At 45.7% G+C, this 18,861-nt stretch overlaps 1 protein-coding gene across 3 annotated transcripts in view; it reads right to left on the reverse strand.

Annotated features, from left to right (window-relative positions):
- Positions 1-18,861, reverse strand: part of LOC138665477 (pepsin A-like) — a 98,126-nt gene that overhangs the window by 31,226 nt on the left and 48,039 nt on the right. The window contains exon 1 of one of the 3 annotated variants that reach the window (XM_069752995.1): positions 333-570. The exons of the other annotated variants lie outside the window; for them this stretch is intronic. Within the exon in view, the coding sequence (XP_069609096.1) occupies positions 333-388 (56 nt within the window). The 5' untranslated portion in view covers positions 389-570. Of the gene's footprint in view, positions 1-332; positions 571-18,861 lie in introns of those variants that run through there. 3 annotated transcript variants of the gene reach the window in all.

The following is an 18,861-nucleotide window of genomic DNA, read 5'->3' on the forward strand; positions in this document are numbered from 1 at the left end:
CCGCGCATGCGCGGTCGGAAAAAGCGGTCCGTCAGGAGAAAAAACCGTTACATGTAGCGTTTTTTGCTCCCGACGGTCCGCCAAAGCACGACGGATGCGAAGTGTGGCAATCCGTCGCAAATGCGTCGTCAATAGAAGTCTATGGGGAAAAAACGCATCCTGCAAGCACTTTTGCAGTATGCGTTTTTTCTGCAAAACGACGCATTGTGACGGATTTAAAAAAACGCTAGTGTGAAAGTACCCTTAATCTGTAAATGTACCCAGTCCATGCTACATCTTATAAACAGCCTCAAAAACCAGATAGATGATACAAATAAATCGTCTTCACTTACTTGACCACATCACATCCTGCCAGAGATATTATCCCCAAGAGAAGGAGCAACTTCATGTTTGCAGAGTGTAGTTAAGATACGTAAATTAAAAAGCTGACTTTCCTTACAATGAAGCGCACTCGGGCAGCAGTTATATATACTCCTTGTAATCCCCTCCTTAGCATTCAGTAACACCAAATCTGATGGGATTTCTTCCATCACCTTGATGAAGGGGATATGATCTGATATCTTCCAGTTTAGAACTGGTTATCTGGGCTGTATGGAAACTTATCATAAATTGTTCTATTGAAATTGTTCACAGTTTGATAAAATGTGTGATAAAATCATGAAGCAAATACAATTTATCTATGTCCTCCAAATTGATATTTGTTTACTGCCCAGCAAATTAAAACCATTTGATCCAGGAGCCAACACAGACAGAAGTCGCCCCCAGTGCAATAACATTACATGAGCCCTTTGTAGTCCAATAGCTCATCATAATACACAATTTCATCTGCTTTGGAGGTGAAAGTGGGTCCCCCAATTGCTTGGGCCCCTGATTTGATCGCAATGTGCCAATATTATACATTTAAGCCCATGACCACCCCCAGCCTGTTTTCACCTTCCTGACCAGGCCAATTTTTTCAATTTTGACAAGTGACACTTTATAAGGTAATAACTCTGGAACGCTTCAATGGATCCCACTGATTCTGAGATTGTTTTTTTCTGACATATTGTACTTCATGATTGGGGTAAATTTATTCTGATATTTGTTGCCTTTATTTGTAAAAATATCAGAATTTTTTGGGAAATTTTTGAACAGTTCTCAATTTTCAAGCTTTTAAATTTTATGCCCTTAAATAAGAGTCATGTCACACAAAAATAGATAACAAACTGGGAAGAAAATAGCGCAAACAGAGTATGAATTAAAATAATTATCAGATTATGCGAACCCGATCCATAGATTTTGAAACATTCATCTGCTGCGGATCCACAGGTTGTCAAACCGATGAAATGAACATATGGAGAATTTGTGGTTGTTTCTTGAGGAAGAAGTTTGTCACTTCGAAATGCATTGAATGAATAAATGCATGTTTAATAATTCTTGGTAACTGATGGAAAAAATCCACAAATTCTCCATATTTTCACAAAATAGATAGTAACATTTCCCACGTGTCTACTTTAGGCTAAGTTCACATTAGCATTCAGTGGCTTTGTAGAGGGTTGCGTAGGTCCTCTGTTAAGCTCCGCAACAAGTTGCGTTTTGTGCGGACGGCGGGTGCATCAAAACGACGCATCCCATACATCTGCATGTCCAGCATTCCCAATGTTAAAGATAGGTATGCAGGACGCATGCAGAAGTAGGCGGAGATTAATGGAGGAAGTTCCCCGCCCTCCGCAAAGCCCCAGAACGCTAATGTGAACCCGGCCATACATCAGTACAATTTTTGACACAATTTTTTTATTAAGGGTTAAAACTTGACCAACAATTTCTAAATTTTCCAACAAAATTTACAAAACCAATTTTTGTAGACACCACATCACATTTGAATCGACTTTGTCTTGCCAAAATCTGACCATTCCGTGTCCATTAACTGATCAATATTTCTGCATTGATGCTAATTTATTTTCTTAACCTAAACCACATTTCGGAGGGTTTCAGCTTTCAAAAGAATAATTTGTACAACCAATGGATGAATTTAACATCAGGTCATAAGCTTTTATTTACATAACATGGATAAGCGACATAACTTCTCTCAGGGAGTGTACAATATACCATCAGTAAACCATAGTTTAGATCAGTGGTCCCCAACCTTTCTGACCTTGAGAGCCACATTCAGCTAAGAGAGAGGGTCACGAGCCACATTCAGCCCTGAGAGAGGGTCGTGAGCCACATCCAGCTCTCACCCCCTTCAAAGTAGGGTCAACCAAAGCCCCCATTACGGGTATAATGATAACCAAAGCTTTTCCACAGAAATCACTCCAAAGCAGTAGACTGAGATCTAGAGGTTCCCACAATTCAGTATTCTCCCAGTAAGGACTGCCAACACACTGTCACATCCAGCTTTGAGCACCCCCCTAACATGTAGTACCAACCTCCAGCATACCATACCTAAAACATCTCTAAACCCCAAAGACCAGTAAATGTGCATCCAGATCTGCACTTCTGTGCAGGGCTACTCACAAAATTCACCATTTTGAGATGTACTCTTCATACCTGTTTGCTAGACCTGGACCTAATGCAACAAGTTGGCAGACAGTCGCGAGCCACAATTCATGGGACCGCGAGCCACATGTGGCTCCCGAGCTACAGGTTGGAGAGCCCTGGTTTAGATAATGAACTCATGTTCTTTCAAAATCACCAATGATCAAAATATGGGTTCCTTCTTTAAGGGGAATGGTGATAACAATTATACATGCATGTAAATAGAAGAATACCCATTGAGCAGACATGAAAATTGATGCAGACAATATTGATAATTAACCCATAAGATTAATGGCAGCGGTCAAAAACGATAGACAAAATAATAAAGGATGTACTCATCCAGTCTAGTAGGGATGGTTCTAATAACAAAAGTTATATTTTAGGAGTATTCTTTTCTCCCTTTTTGGTTTTCCACTGGTGTTTTCCAGAAACAAGCAGCAGTGGATGTTGCTGAGTGAAAATTGCAAACCTGCCATTGTAGTGACCAGTACGTTGTAGTGCCCAGTACATTATGCCCAGCTTGTGTTTCTGGTGACATGTTGTTAGGTCTACACCGAGTATAGATAGGTAGCAACAAGGTGCGTTCGCAGCCCGGGGTCCACCGTGCAGAGATATCTGCTGCAAAGTAACGGCGGATAACCTCTGAGCTCACACGTGGGTTAAGCTTCACCCCGTGTGAACTGGAAGCGATCTCTGTTGACTCATAGAGTCGCGCTGTACACAAAACTATTACCCTAACTAAGGGTTGTGCTTGCTCTGGAACTCTTCTGTGCTAACCACACACATGAAGGAACCAGATGCTAAGCCATGGCTAATTGCCCCCACTGACACTAGCTGCCTGCCTGAGTGTACAGTCCCAAAGCTACAGCCTCACACCACATATGTATAGAGTGGTGTAGTATCCACTGGCATAAGCCAAACACATTTGATACTAGCACATGGCCGTGCGGACATGCAAACCTTTTATAGTTGCAGCTCTACAGGACCTTCCTGGTGGACCAATAGGAGCTGCAACAGGGCCTGAGCGTGTGACCCCTGACCTCCAATGAGAGGTCCTCCCGTGGGCATGCTCAGTGAGTGAAAAGCAGGACTTAGTCTCAGAAAAGCCTGCTCGCTGCTGACCAGTGATGGCTACAAGAGCAGAGCCTGGAAAGGCAACAGTAACCATTCGCACAGTACCAGGCTGAGTCAGACGCTGGGACAGATGTCTCCGCTGAGCAGGTTCCCCTGTGGCAGGAGGAGAATGGACCAATGTAGCGGAGTGCAAACTTAGTGGACTCAACTCGCAGCCTGATGTTACGGGCGGAGAGCCACATTAAGTCGCCAGGAGCGAAGGTCGGAGCGGCGTGCCGGTGTGCATTGGCAGAAACCCTCATTTTCTCCTTGGAGGCCCGAATGGCATCTTGTGTGCGGTCCCAAATGTCACGTGCCTCCACTGCCCAGTCTGCACCCTGGAATCAATGGATAACATGGGCATGGGCACAGGGACACACGGATGCTGGCCGTAATTAAGGAGAAATGGAGTCTACCCAGTGGAGTCGGCTACGGCATTGTTCAAAGCAAATTCCACCCAAGGTAGCAAAGATGCCCAGTCATCCTGCCTAGCAGAGACAAAATGTCGCAGGTATGTCACCAGAGTCTGGTTGGCCCTCTCTACCAACCCATTCATCTCGGGATGGTATGCAGAAGAGAGACTCAGCTCAATGCTGAGTAAACGACAAAGCTCTCTCCAAAACCGAGATGCGAACTGGAGATCCCGGTCACTGACAATTTTGTCAGGCATGCCATGTAGACAGAAAATATGTTTAATGAACAACGCCGCCAAGGCCCGTGCAGAAGGTAACCGTGGAAGCGGCACCAAGTGCACCATTTTAGAGAAATGATCGGTGACTACCCAGATAACGGTGCAGCTACGAGACTTAGGTAAGCCCACCACGAAGTCCATCCCGACCATCTCCCAGGGCCTGTCTGCCACCAGCAGGGGATAAAGTAGCCCAGCAGGCCGTTGCCGAGGAGACCGATTCTTGGCGCAGGAGACACACGCCCGAATATAATCCCTGACATCACGAGCCATATGTGGCCTCCAGTATGTCCTCGCCAGAAGCTCAAATGTCCTCTTGGTCCCAAAATGTCCACCCACCCTGGACGAATAAGCCCAAGAGAGAACCTCCAGTCGCAAATTTGATGGTACAAAAGTCTTGCCCAGGGGCACAGACTCTAGCGAAACCGGAGCCACGGTTCTCAGGCTCTCAGAAGGGACAATAAGCCAAGGCTCCTCTGATGACACTACAGAGCGGGAGAGAGCTTCGGCACGAATGTTCTCCCTGGAGAGAAAATGGAGGGTGAAATGGAACCGGAAGAAGAACAGGGACCATCTGGTAAGAATTTATCCACTGGGCTGTCTGTAAGTACACCAAATTTTTGTGGTATGTAAAAACCTGGAAGGGAAAGCGAGCCCCCTCCAGGTGGTGTCTCCACTCTGAGAAAGCCAACTTCATAGCTAGCAACTCCCTGTCCCCGATGGAATAATTCCTCTCCACTGTTGAGACGGTCTTGGAAAAGAAGAAGCAAGGATGCTTCAGACCTTGAGCATATTTTTGGAAGAGGACTGCTCCAGCACCAACGGATGAGGCATCCACCTCCATTATAAACGGCTTATCTACATCAGGGCGATGTAGGATGGGAGCGCTAGCAAAATGAGACTTAATAGAGAGGAAGGCCTGGGAGACCTCCTCTGGCCACAATTTGGGATTTGCTCCCTTCTTGGTGAGGGCTACCAAGGGAGCTACCAAAGTTGAGAAGTGGGGAATGAACTGGCGATGATAGTTAATGAACCCCATAAAGTGCTGCACTGCTTTGAGAAAATGGGGTTCCTGCCAGTCCATCACAGCCTGTAGTTTGGCAGGATCCATAACCAATCCCTGGGCGCAGATGATATAGCCAAGTTAAGGCAAGGACTCCTGCTCAAACACACTCTTCTCCAACTTGGCATAGAGGGAGTTTGCCCGTAGGAAGTCGGAATCTATATCTGGAGAGTAGATGAGAATATCATCAAGATAGACTACGACCGAGGTGGTGAGCATATCCTGGAAGATATCATTCACAAAGTCTTGGAAAACGGGAGGAGCATTACAGAGCCCGAAGGGCATCACCAGGTATTCATAGTGCCCGTCCCTGGTGTTAAATCCGTCTTCCATTCGTTCCCCTCACAGATGCAATTCAGGTTGTAAGCACCCCGCAGATCAAGCTTAGTAAATACCCTCGCTCCCCGCAACCTATCGAATAGCTCAGATATCAGAGGCAGAGGGTATTTGTTCTTAACGGTGATTGCGTTAAGACCCCTGTAATCTATGCATGGATGTAGTTCTCCATTCTTCTTCTGCACGAAGAAGAACCCCGCTCCTGCAGGTGACACTGACTTCATAATGAATCCTCTTGCCAGAGTCTCCTGAATGTATTGGGTCATCGCCTCCGTCTCCGGGAGAGATAGGGGATAGACTCGACCCCGGGGAGGCTCTGCACCAGGCAAGAGGACAGTTATAAGGGCGATGGGGTGGAAGGGTCGCCGCAGCCTTCTTGGAGAACACGTCTGCATATGGCCAATAGTGCTTGGAGAGAGAAGAAAGATCTGCGGGTACTTCAGTAGTAGCAACCTGAACGCACTCTCTCAGACATCTACCCTCACAAGATTCACTCCATCCCAGAATTCTCCCAGAGTACCACTCCATATGAGGATAGTGGTAGCGTAGCCATGGTATCCTTAACATAACCTCATCAATTCTCTTGGGAATGACTAGCTGGGAGATAATCTCCTGATGGGATGGAGACGTGGATAAAGTAAGTGGGATGGTCTGGTGTGTTATTTGTGAGGGCAGAGTCGACCCATTCACCACTCGTACAGTCACCGGCTTGGCGAGCATCACCAGGGGTATTGAGTGGCATTGGGCGAAGGCAGAGGACATAAAATTCCCCTCCGCCCCGGAATCCACACACAGCTCTTTTAAGGACAGTTTGGAGGAAAACATTGCCGTGTCTACTGTACCTCCTCCTACATCCACTAGTCGTTTTCCCGACTGCTGGGAACATCTGGAGGCAAGATGTCCTGACCGCCGGCACACATGACAGGCCTTGAGTGCACGAGCAATCCGAGACTTAGATCCCGCTCGTGACACCTCCATGGCCTCATGTGGCTCGGACACCTGGACCGGAGATTCCAGAGGCATGGCGAAGGTGGGAGCCAGCCGAAACCTCTGCCTACACTGGGCTCGCTCCAACCTTCGCTCGTTGAAACAAAGGTGGATGCGAGTTGATACAGCTATTAACTCCTCTAGTGTGGCGGGAATCTCCCTAGTGGCCAAAGCGTCCTTCACATGGTCAGCCAGCCCCCTCCAAAATACAGGGATGAGGGCTTTATCCGGCCACTCCAGCTCAGATGCTAAAGTCTGGAAGTGGACAGAAAAATGGCTGACCAAGGATGAGTCCTGTGTCAGTGCCAGGAGTTGGAGCGCCGTGTCATGGGTGACTTGAGGTACCAAAAAGACCTGTTTCAGAGTGCTCAGGAACCGCAGTGCACTCTGCACCACATGATCGTCACGCTCCCACAGTGGTGTAGCCCACTCCAATGCCCTGTCCGACAAGAGAGATATTATGAATCCCACTTTAGCCCGCTCTGAGGGGAAACATGCAGCCAGAAGCTAAAGTTGTATCGCACACTGGTTCACGAATCCCCAGCATGACTTGCTATCACCAGAGTACTTATCTGGCAGCAGGAGGCGGGATAAGGTCAGAACAGGGGTGGCAGTGGACAAACTAGCTGCAGCCACGCCAGCAGCCTGAACAGCTACTGTTCACAAGGCACAATATTTTGATATTTTTGAAGGGCAGCGGTTGAAAGGGGCCTGCTATTCCACCTAATTCAACCTCCTTTTGTATTTTTTGTTTTAGAATTTCAGAGAATTCACAAGCAGATTTTAGGTTATCAGACAGGGTTGGCGTTCTCGTAAACTCAAAAGGGATAAAAAACCCGTCTGTAAAGCCAGATTGTAGTTGCTGTGCCGCTTCTTTATTGGGGTAGAGGTCTAGCCAGGGGCCCATCGTGGTTATGCTCACTGGGGTTCTGCCTTGTAGGCGCTTTGTATGACTGCCGAGTGCTCATTGAAGCTGGGTGTCCACCCAACCCCCCCCCCCCCCCGCAAGCTGAGCAGTCGTGCTTGAATTTGCATAGTGCGTGGAAACGGCAGTTTACCTCTTTAAATAGCCAGCAGGCTCTCAGTTTTCATACGACCACTGAGTTTTGACCTGCGGCTGCAGAGTAATTAGTGTTCGTAGCTGAAAAGGGGGGCTGCTTCTGCGACAGCATCAATCGCGACCACACGTCTGTTGCTTTCACCCAACCTAGATCGGGCTGTAGGGCCTGCGGAACTCCTCGTCATACCGCTGCCAGGCGGTTTGTATGAGCTATATATCGAGTCCTGATATATAAATAATTCAGAGCAGCGTTCCAGATGTTCCTGGCCCATAATACAGCCCAATACTGCGAAGGCCTGAAGCCAATTATTCATTGTTAATGCTGTTCTTGATTTATTTCTATCATATCCCCGTTCGTTTGCTTTATCAACCGTTTGTTGGTCGACTGATAATAACAGCCATATGTCGACATAATCGTTGCTCCAGATTTTTTGCCTGGTCTCCTGATCTATATGAGCGCCTACCGGGCTGATACCGCAGAAAAACACGTCTATGTGTAAACTCGCTGACTGTATTGTTGTGTTGTTTTCCGCTGTACTGCTTGTTTGCGATAGGTGTAGAATTAGCTTCATTATCTCTGAGGTTAGCCTGTAAGCAGGGCCGGACTGGGACTAAAATTCAGCCCTGGCATTTGAAGTCACACAGGCCCACTTGTCACATGGTGACTGTATAATATCTTTGTACACTTGTAGGTTACAAGAAGTGAGGGGAGTGTAACACGACTATATAACATATTATTACAGCTGTATCCAGCATTACAGCTCAGCCCCCATAGAATGTAATGCAGCCAGTCCCCATAGAATGTAATGCAGCATAGCCCCATAGAATGTAATGTAGCCAGTCCCCATAGAATGTAATGCAGCCAGTCCCCATAGAATGTAATGCAGCCAGCCCCATAGAATGTAATGCAGCCAGCCCCCATAGAATGTAATGCAGCACAGCCCCATAGAATGTAATGTAGCCAGTCCCCATAGAATGTAATGCAGCAAGTCCCCATAGAATGTAATGCAGCCAGCCCCATAGAATGTAATGCAGCACAGCCCCCATAGAATGTAATGCAGCAAAGCCCCCATAGAATGTAATGCAGCCAGCCCCATAGAATGTAATGCAGCCAGTCCCCATAGAATGTAATGCAGCACAGCCACCATACAATACAATGCAGCGCTGCCCAGCCCCATAGAATGTAATGCAGACATGCCATGTAATAATAATAAAAAAAAAACAACACTAACTCGCTGCTCCTGGCTCCGGTCTCAGTAGCTGCAGTCTGCCCGCCCGGTCACACAGCAGGTGCGCGATGATATGACGTCATCGCGCACCCGCAGTGTAAGCGGCAGACAGAGCGGGGAATGATGGGAGAGGGAGCGACAGCAGACGCTCTCTCCCCATCATTGCATTCAACTGGTATAGTTGAATGCGGGGCTGGGAGCGTGCCGACAGTGAGGGGAGTGTGCCGACAGCGGCACACTCGAGCGGCACACTACTGCCATCGGCCCTTCTGGCATTTGCCAGAACTGCCCGATGGCCAGTCCGGCACTGCCTGTAAGTGCCATATATTTCTGTTAACAGATGCCAGACCTGACTGAGGACTTGCTTTTTTGTGGATTGTGTTGAAGCTTTTATTTGTAACATTTTTCGTAAGATTTTGGATCACATTTAGCCTCCACTCTATGTTGAGCAGTTGCCATATTTTTTTGGATTCTAATACACACGTTTTTCCCCAAAATTTGGGAAGAAGATGGGGTGCATCTTATAATCCGAAGGTAGCTTAATCATGCTTCTTTGGGTATTATAGTGATATAATTAATGATTTAATGTTTCTGTGTCCTCTAGCTTAACGCTAAATAATATTAACATTGTATTGGTTTAGCTGCATTGTTTTGTTTACTTTAAATACCCAACCATTATAATTTCTTCCAATATTGTGCCTTCTACTGTATATTAGCTGTAGCTATTTACCCCATTTGTTGACCATGGGTCGGAGACCGGCTTAGGGTGGTTTCACATTTGCGTTTTTTTTTTTGCGTTTTTGCGGTAAAAAACGCAAAAAAAAGCATGCGTTTTTTCCCTATATTTAACATTAAAAACGCATGCGTTTTTTTGTATGCGTTTTGACGTGTTTTTGCAACGCATGCGTTTTTTTCTGCATGCGTTGTGTTGCAGAAATGCAACATGTAATATTTTAGTGGGGGTTTTTTTTACGCAAAAAAACGCATGCGTTTTTTTTGCGGCAAAAAAATGCATTGCTGTCTATGTAAACGCATGCGTTTTTAACCACATGCGTTTGCATGCGTTAAAAATGCATGCGTTTAAAAAAAAACACACTGATAAACCACCCCACACCATAAAATTGATAAAGGGATCCTACCCCTAACCCTACCCCTAACCCTACCCCTAATCCCTTTAAGGTTAGGGGTAGGGTTAGGGGTAGGGTTAGGGGTAGGATCCCTTTAGGGTTAGGGTTAGGATCCCTTTAGTTGTTAGGGGTAGGGTTAGGATCCCTTTAGGGTTAGGGGTAGGGTTAGGGTTAGGATCCCTTTAGGGCTAGGGTTAGGATCCCTACCCCTATCCCTACCCCTACCCCTAACCCTAGCTCTTTCTGTTTATAGTGGGTTTTTTACTTTATTTTGATGATTGGCAGCTGTCACACATTTATCTGCATGCGTTTAAAAAACGCAAACGCATGAAAAAACGCATGTAAACGCGTCAAAACGCCACGTTTTTTTCACCACATGCAAAAACGCATGCGTCAAAAAAACGCAGCGTTTGCAAGCGTTTAGATGCGTTTTTTCACCATGCATTTTTTTTAAAAAACGCATGCGTTTTGAAACGCAAGTGTGAAACCAGCCTAATATGGCATGGCGAGTGTCACATGCGTCACATATACCACCACAGTAAAAGAGAAAACACAGTAGTTTGACAATAAATGGATTCACCCAACCACTAACAATGAGTGGAGAAAAAGTCTTGGCCTTTTTTCAGAGAATATGAATGATAACACCACCAAGAAAGCAAAAATTCTGCCATGGTATGTAAAGTTTTGAGCACAACTGTATATGGTTATATATAAGAAAAATTATACTTGTTCATTGGGTTTCTGCATAATTGCTGGATTTTTTACCCTCCTGTTTGGTTGGAGGCACTCCTTTTAACGTTATGTGTATGATTTTATATTTTTCTCAATAAAGCATTGGTTTGGTTATGTTTAGCACGTCTTGATCTATACACGACTAATTGTTGTGCAATCTGTGTGTTTTTTTATATATATTACAAAGTTGCTTACTTTTATGTGTACTATTAATTTATTGAATGAAAATTAAAACGACAGTTACACTTTCAGTGTTTGTAAGTAAAGTGACATCTGTACAAAATACTATTTTTATCATTTATACAAATATGTCCAACAAAAAGAAAATAAATGTATTTTATTTTCCCTTATTTATAAAAATCTCTTGAAATAAAAAAGCCACAAATCCATATTTCCATTAGTATTTGTAAGACACAACCAGTGGGAGTTAATCACAGAGAAAATACAATGGAAAAATTCATACGTCTTCTGTTTGGACGCAATCCTTATGTTGGCTGGTGGCCTAAATCTACTAAATGAAACATGTTGCACAATGGTCCTGTGAATATAGCCTGAGGCTATACATACCTGATCGTTGGTCGCTGTCACACATAACGATATCGTTAACGATATCGTTGCAACGTCACGCTTTTGGTGACGTAGCAACGATCCCGCTAACGATCTCGTTATGTGTGACAGCGACCAACGATCAGGCCCCTGCTGGGAGATCGTTGGTCATTGGGGAATTATCAGGACCTTTTTTTGGTTGCTGATCACCCCGCTGTCATCACTGGATCGGCGTGTGTGACGCCGATCCAGCGATGTGTTCACTTGTAACCAGGGTAAATATCAGGTTACTAAGCGCAGGGCCGCGCTTAGTAACCCGATATTTGCCCTGGTTACCATTGTAAAAGTAAAAAAAAAACGTACATACTCACATTCCGATGTCTGTCACATCCCCCAGCGTCAGCTTCCCTGCACTGACTGTCAGCGCCGGCCATTAAAGCAGAGCACAGCGGTGACGTCACTGCTGTGCTCTGCTTTCCGGCCGGCGCTGACACAGTCAGTGCGGGAAGCTGATGGCGGGGGACGTGACAGACATCAGAATGTGAGTATGTACGTTTTTTTTTTTTTTTTTACTTTTACAATGGTAACCAGAGCAAATATCGGGTTACTAAGCACGGCCCTGCGCTTAGTAACCCGATGTTTACCCTGGTTACCCGGGAGCTGCAGGGGGACTTTCCCCGGATCGTTGGTCGCTGGAGAGAGCTGTCTGTGTGACAGCTCCCCAGCGACCACACAACGACTTACCAACGATCACGGCCAGGTCGTATCGCTGGTCGTGATCGTTGGTAAGTCGTTTAGTGTAACGGTACCTTAAGACCAGTGTGATTAGCCACATGTGCCTGGAACTCCGCTCACCATGATGGCTAAGTGACCCATTATCTATAACAATCATGTGATCTGTCATGGGCAAAGCAAAGTTTTGTCATCGCTGCCACTGCACTGCACAAAGTTGGACCATATCTGTTTTGACTCCTTGCTATATCAAAATAAATTATACTGCAGCAAGACCTCAAATTCCATTTTGACTTCTGTGGTGCTGAGGTTTCTACTTCGATTAGTTAGTTAGTTAGATTAGTCACTTCCATGAGTACACTATGTTTTAAAGGACAGTGCTGCTGATCTTTCTCCTTCACCCCTATAAAGCCTCCCATATGCAGTGTGAACCCTCACAAAGCCTCCATTATGCAGCCTGAGCCCCCAAATAGCCTTGCTATATGCAGCGTGAGCCCATACATAACTCCCCTATATCCCCCCAAAATATCCAGAAAGATATGATTATACAGCTCTGGCAAAAATTAAGAGACCACAGCACAGTTTTATAAAAATCAGCTTCTCTACATGTCTGACAGCCATTCCATTCCAGTGCCAGTTGAATTCCAACCAGAGTACACCTCATTTTACTTAATGTGCTTCTGATTGGGTGATCACCTGATCCAAATCTTATTTAATGAAGGAAAGTATAAAAAACATTGCTGTGGTGATCACAATCCTCTTGCAAATAGGACAGGCTGGATGGTAAAACAAGTGCTAGTAATATCCAGGGCCCTATTTGCCACTAGGCACTTTGTGGCACGTGCCTAGGGTGGGACGATGCGGGGGGGGGGGTCATCACTTAAGCAGGTTTTTTTTTTATAAAGTCCGGGCTGGGGTCACCTTAACCCCCCCCCCCCCCCGCCCGCCTGCCTCCTTGCCCCCCTGCCTCCCTTGAAGACATCATACAGTATGATTCATACTCACCTACTCCAGCGGTGCCTGGTCTGGTCTCAGCGATGACAGCTCATCCTGTGTGAGCGGTCACGTGGTACCGCTCATTAAGGTGATGAATATAGATGCATATTCATGACCATAATGAGCGGTACCACATGACCGCTCACACAGGACGAGGGTGTTGCGCTGAGACAGAGGTGACTAAAAGGGCACACACACTCTATTACAACCAGATAAAATATAATACATATATCTAAAAAACAGTAATAATATTTTAAAAATTATTTTTTATAAATTGATATACTCGATATATGGTGAATGAGGTGTGCGGCAAAAGTAAGTGGAACCCACTCAGTGCATAGGATAAACAAAAACCCAAGACAGGGATCAAAAGAAGGAGAGTCACCAGGCTAGGATATACATATATTCAATTTTATTATTTATTACGATAGCAGATGGTCAGATAATAAAGCATGATAAAAAATATTAAAAGGAGATGTGCACTACAGGACATATAATAATATAATTAATACATAGGTATATACACAATAACAACCCACAGTATAAAAAGGGGGGAAACCTGATGCTGAATAATTAAATAGGTGAAAAAAATGGGTGAAAAAAATATATATATCTAATATAAAGTATACATATACATGTATACATTAAAAATGTAGAAAAGTGTATCAGTGACTAAAGTGCTCAAGTGCCACAGCAAGCATAGAGTGTTTGCACTGGTCCAAACAGATATAAATATATCAGGGCCAGCATAAATATCAGAGCACTGCTCTGCCAAATGTAAAAAAACAGTGGGAAAAATAATAATACAAAGCATACAGGATACCTGCACAACGCGCCCCGACGCACAATTCGGTAAAATTTCCTTCGTCAGGGGGTTCTGACCATCTGCTATCGTAATAAATAATAAAATTGAATATATGTATATCCTAGCCTGGTGACTCTCCTTTTGATCCCTGTCTTGGGTTTTGGTTTATTCCATGGGACAGAGGTGGAGGATTCCGTTCTGCGCGGTGTGGAAAAGTTGAGTATGAGGACAGCCAGGGAGGACGGGGGAAGGATGAAGGAGGACCATGGATGGGGAGCCGAGCCATACAAGATGGGAGCCGATGAGCCATGCATAGAGGGGGCCATGGGGGAGAGGTGACGAGCCATGCAAGATGGGAGCCGATGAGCCATGCATACAGGAGGATGATGAGAGATGAGACAGAACCACCATGCATACAGAGAGGGGGAGATGAGCCATGCATCTGGTGAGGGGGGGGGAGATGAGCCAGAGCCACCCATGCATACAGGGAGGGGGAGATGAGCCACGCATACGGGGGGGATGGGAGATGAGCCAGAGCCACCCATGCATACAGGGAGGGGGAGATGAGGCATGCATACAGGGTAGGGGGGATGATGAGCCACCCATGCATACAGGGAGGAGGGGGGAGAGATGAGCCATGCATGATGGGAGCAGGGAGCCGATGAGCCATGCATATGGGGGGAGATGAGTCATGCATACAGGATGGGGGGGTGGGCCATTATACAGTATGCATGGAGCATCATATGTGGCCATTATACAGTACTGAGCATCATGTGTGTCCATTATACAGTATGGAGAATCATGTGTGGCCATTATACAGTATTGAGCAGCATGTGGGGCCATTATATAGTATGGAGCATCATGTGTGGGCATTATACAGTATGGAGCATCATGTGTGGCCATTATACAGTATTGAGCATCATGTGTGGCATTATACAGTATGGAGCATCATGTGGGGCTATTTTACAGTATTGAGCATCATGTGTGGCTATTATACGGTATGGAGCATCATGTGTGGCCATTATACGGTATTGAGCATCATGTGTGGCATTATACAGTATGGAGCATCATGTGTGGCATTATACAGTATGGAACATCATGTGGGGCCATTATACAGTATTGAGCATCATGTGGGGCCATTATACAGTATGGAGCATCATGTGGGGCCATTATACTAGTACTAGATTGTGGCCCGATTCTAACGCATCGGGTATTCTAGAATATGCATGTCCCCGTAGTATATGGACAATGATGATTCCAGAATTTGCGGCAGACTGTGCCCGTGATTGGTCGAGGCAACCTTTATGACATCATCGTCGCCATGGCAACCATTATGACATCTATGTCGATACTGTGCCCGTCGCTGAATCAGAAACATGGGATTTCTATGTCCTTTATGACATCATCGTCGCTGTGCCCGCGGCCTCGACCAATCAGAGACGCGGGATTTCCAGGACAGACAGACAGACGGAAAAACCCTTAGACAATTATATATATAGATGGAGCATCATGTGGGACCATTATACAGTATTGAGCATCATGTGGGGCCATTATACAGTATGGAGCATCATGTGGGGCCATTATACAGTATGGAGCATCATGTGGGGCTATTATACACTATGAAGCATCATGTGTGGCCATTATTCAGTATGGAGCACTGTGTGGCCATTTTTTGTTTATAATTATTGTTTATGAAACAGTGTGATCAGCAGTGGTAAATGGGTGTGGTTGGGACGTGCATATAGATGTGACTAGTTGTGAAATGGATGAAATGGGTGTGGTCTGAGGCGTGGCCTAAAATGTGCAGCGGCGCACGTACATTTGCCAGATCACAGCAAGTGCTGCAAATCCCATAGGGAATGAATGAGGCCAATCGCAGTGTTGCCGTAAGTGATCCATTACGCAGCAGATGGCGAAAAACTGCCGGATCTGCTGCAAAAGGCTACTTTTTAAGCGATTTTTGCCAAAAGTCACTGCCGATAGTGTCATACTCACCAATGGGGGAGGCAGCACTCAAAGTGTCTAGGGCAGCAGAAACTCTAAATACGGCCTGGTAATATCCCAAAAGAGGGATAGAGTGATCGTCATGTTGCTTCCATCCTTAAAATTTCTAAGATGGCAGTCCATTACAACAAGGTCAAGCAGCAGACATTGGGGACAACAAAGCTACAGACCGACAGAGTGCAAAAACGACTCTCCACTGACCGGGATGACTGTCATCTTATTCGGATGTCACTCAGCAACCGCAGGATGACATCAAATGACCCACAAAAAGAATGGCAAATGGCATGTGGGGTGAAGTGCACGGCAAAAACAGTTCGTAACAGGCTCCTAAAGGCAGGACTCGAGTCATCTAAAGCTAGAAAAAAAGCCTTTCATCAATGAAAAACAAAGGAGAGCCAGGCTGAAGTTTGCCAAAGACCATAAGGATTGGACCATAGAGGGCTGGAGTAAGGTAATCTAATTTTAAGCTTTGCCCAACACCTGGTCATCTAATGGTTAGACAGAGACCTGGAGAGGCGTAAAGGCCACAATGTCTTGCACCCACTGTGAAATTTGGTGGAGGATCGGTGATGATCTGGGGATGCTTCAGCAAGGCTGGAATTGGGCAGGCTAATTTTTGTGGAGGATGCATGAATCAAGCCACATACAAGGTTATCCTGGAAAAACAGTTGATTCCTTCTGCTCAGGCAATTTTCCCCAACTCTGAAGACTGTTTTTCCCAGCAGGACAATGCGCCATGCCACACAGCTAAATCAATCATGGTGTGGATGAATGACTAGAGTTGAGCGACTTTTACTTTTTTAGGATTGAGTCGGATTTCGCGAAACCCGACTTTCTCAAAAGTCGGGTCGGGTGAAATCGGCCGATTATTTTGAAAAGTCGGGGGCCGACCGAAACACGAAACCCAATGCAAGTCAATGGGGAATCAACGTCGGCAGTGAGTGGAGGACAGGAAAACACCTACAGTGCCCATTTTAATGCCAAAAACATCAATTCGTATTATTGAAGCTTGTCAATCTTAATTTACTTGACAATAATAGTTAGGCATTGAAAACAGGGGGTCATTTGGCTAAAGTTGGGGGGGTAGGGCTGGCTCAAGATTTTTGTGGGCCCAGGAAACGCGGAATATGTCACGGCGGTGGAGCAGGGAGAGGTAAGTATTTCAACTTTGCAAGTGCTATGATCCTGAGCAAGCAGGGGGGGGGCACTAGTTGGCACTGGCACAGGGCCCCTCATAGTACGGTGATGTGTTTGATGGCGGGTGGCGCCTCCCACTGCCAGAGACACTTTTGCATACTATGAAGGGCCCTGTGCCAGTGCCAATTAGTATGCCCCCCACCTGATGAAGAAACCTGCACTTTCATCTGCACCTTCCTCTTTGTCCCCATGTAAGGTGGTATAGTATGCGGGAAGGGGAACCTGACTTTCAGCAGGGTCAGATTCTGGCTGTGCAGAGTGTAAGGGGAATGTAGTGGTCTGGGTCAATTTCCCAGCAGACTCATCAAGCAGTGGCTGGGCAATGGGCAGGATGAGGAAGAAACACAGATATAGGCCCAAATAATAAAATAGGCTAAATGCAGTTCAAAATTGGTAACATGAGTACACAGGCGGCATAGCTTTGTTCAGTGGAGGAGGACAACTGTAATGAGTGGCGCAGGGAGACTTAGTAGGCGCAAAATAAAAAAGTAGGCTAAATGCAGTTCAAAATTGGTAACAGGAGTACACAGGTGGCATAGCTTTGTTCAGTGGAGGAGGACAACTGTAATGAGTGGCTGACAGCCAGACACAGGTAGTAGGCCCAAATGATAAAGTAGTCTAAATGCAGTTCAAAATTGGTAACAGGAGTACACAGGTGGCATAGCTTTGTTGAGTGGATGAGGACAACTGTAATGAGTGGCGCAGGGAGACTTAGTAGGCACAGAATAAAAAAGTAGGCTAAATGCAGTTCAAAATTGGTAACAGGAGTACACAGGTGGCATAGCTTTGTTCAGTGGAGGAGGACAACTGTAATGAGTGGCTGACAGCCAGACACAGGTAGTAGGCCCAAATGATAAAGTAGTCTAAATGCAGTTCAAAATTGGTAACAGGAGTACACAGGTGGCATAGCTTTTGTTCAGTGGAGGAGGACAACTGTAATGAGTGGCGCAGAGAGACTTAGTAGGCGCAAAATAAAAAAGTAGGCTAAATGCAGTTCAAAATTGGTAACAGGAATACACAGGTTATAAAGGCACAGATGATTGGCCTCGGGGAGACCAAAACATCCAACACTGCAGAGACATCATCACGTGTTTCTCAACGCAGTGATTCCAGAACACTGCCCCTATCCCTTATGGGAAATATGCAGATGCATGTAAAGAAGCTGCGGAGACACCATCACGTGTTTCTCGATGCAAGCAGTGAATAGCCAGGCCTTTCCCCAGGAAGGAACAACCACGGGAAGGGCAGCATCCTATGAAGGAAAGCCACCTATGCCAAGCATGGTATCCATCCACAGACAGCTGTTTCGGGGTTTTACACAGGTGGCATAGCTTTGTTCAGTGGAGGAGGACAACTGTAATGAGTGGCGCAGAGAGACTTAGTAGGCCCAAAATAAAAAGTAGGCTAAATGCAGTTCAAAATTGGTAACAGGAGTACACAGGCGGCATAGCTTTGTTCAGTGGGGAGGAGAACTGTAATGAGTGGCGCAGAGAGACTTAGTAGGCCCAAAATAATAAAGTAGGCTAAATGCAGTTCAAAATTGGTAACAGGACTAAACAGGCGGAATATCTTTGTTCAGTGGAGGACAGCCGTAATGAGTGGCGCAGACACAGTTTGTAGGGCCACAATAAAAAAGTAGGCTAAATGCAGTTTGTTGCAGAACCCCCCAGCACCAAGACTGCAGTAAATGTATGTATAATAGTTTCCATGTGAAATGCATCAGTCCACA

Source organism: Ranitomeya imitator, chromosome 2 (assembly GCF_032444005.1).
Source record: "Ranitomeya imitator isolate aRanImi1 chromosome 2, aRanImi1.pri, whole genome shotgun sequence".
Lineage (NCBI taxonomy): Eukaryota > Metazoa > Chordata > Amphibia > Anura > Dendrobatidae > Ranitomeya > Ranitomeya imitator.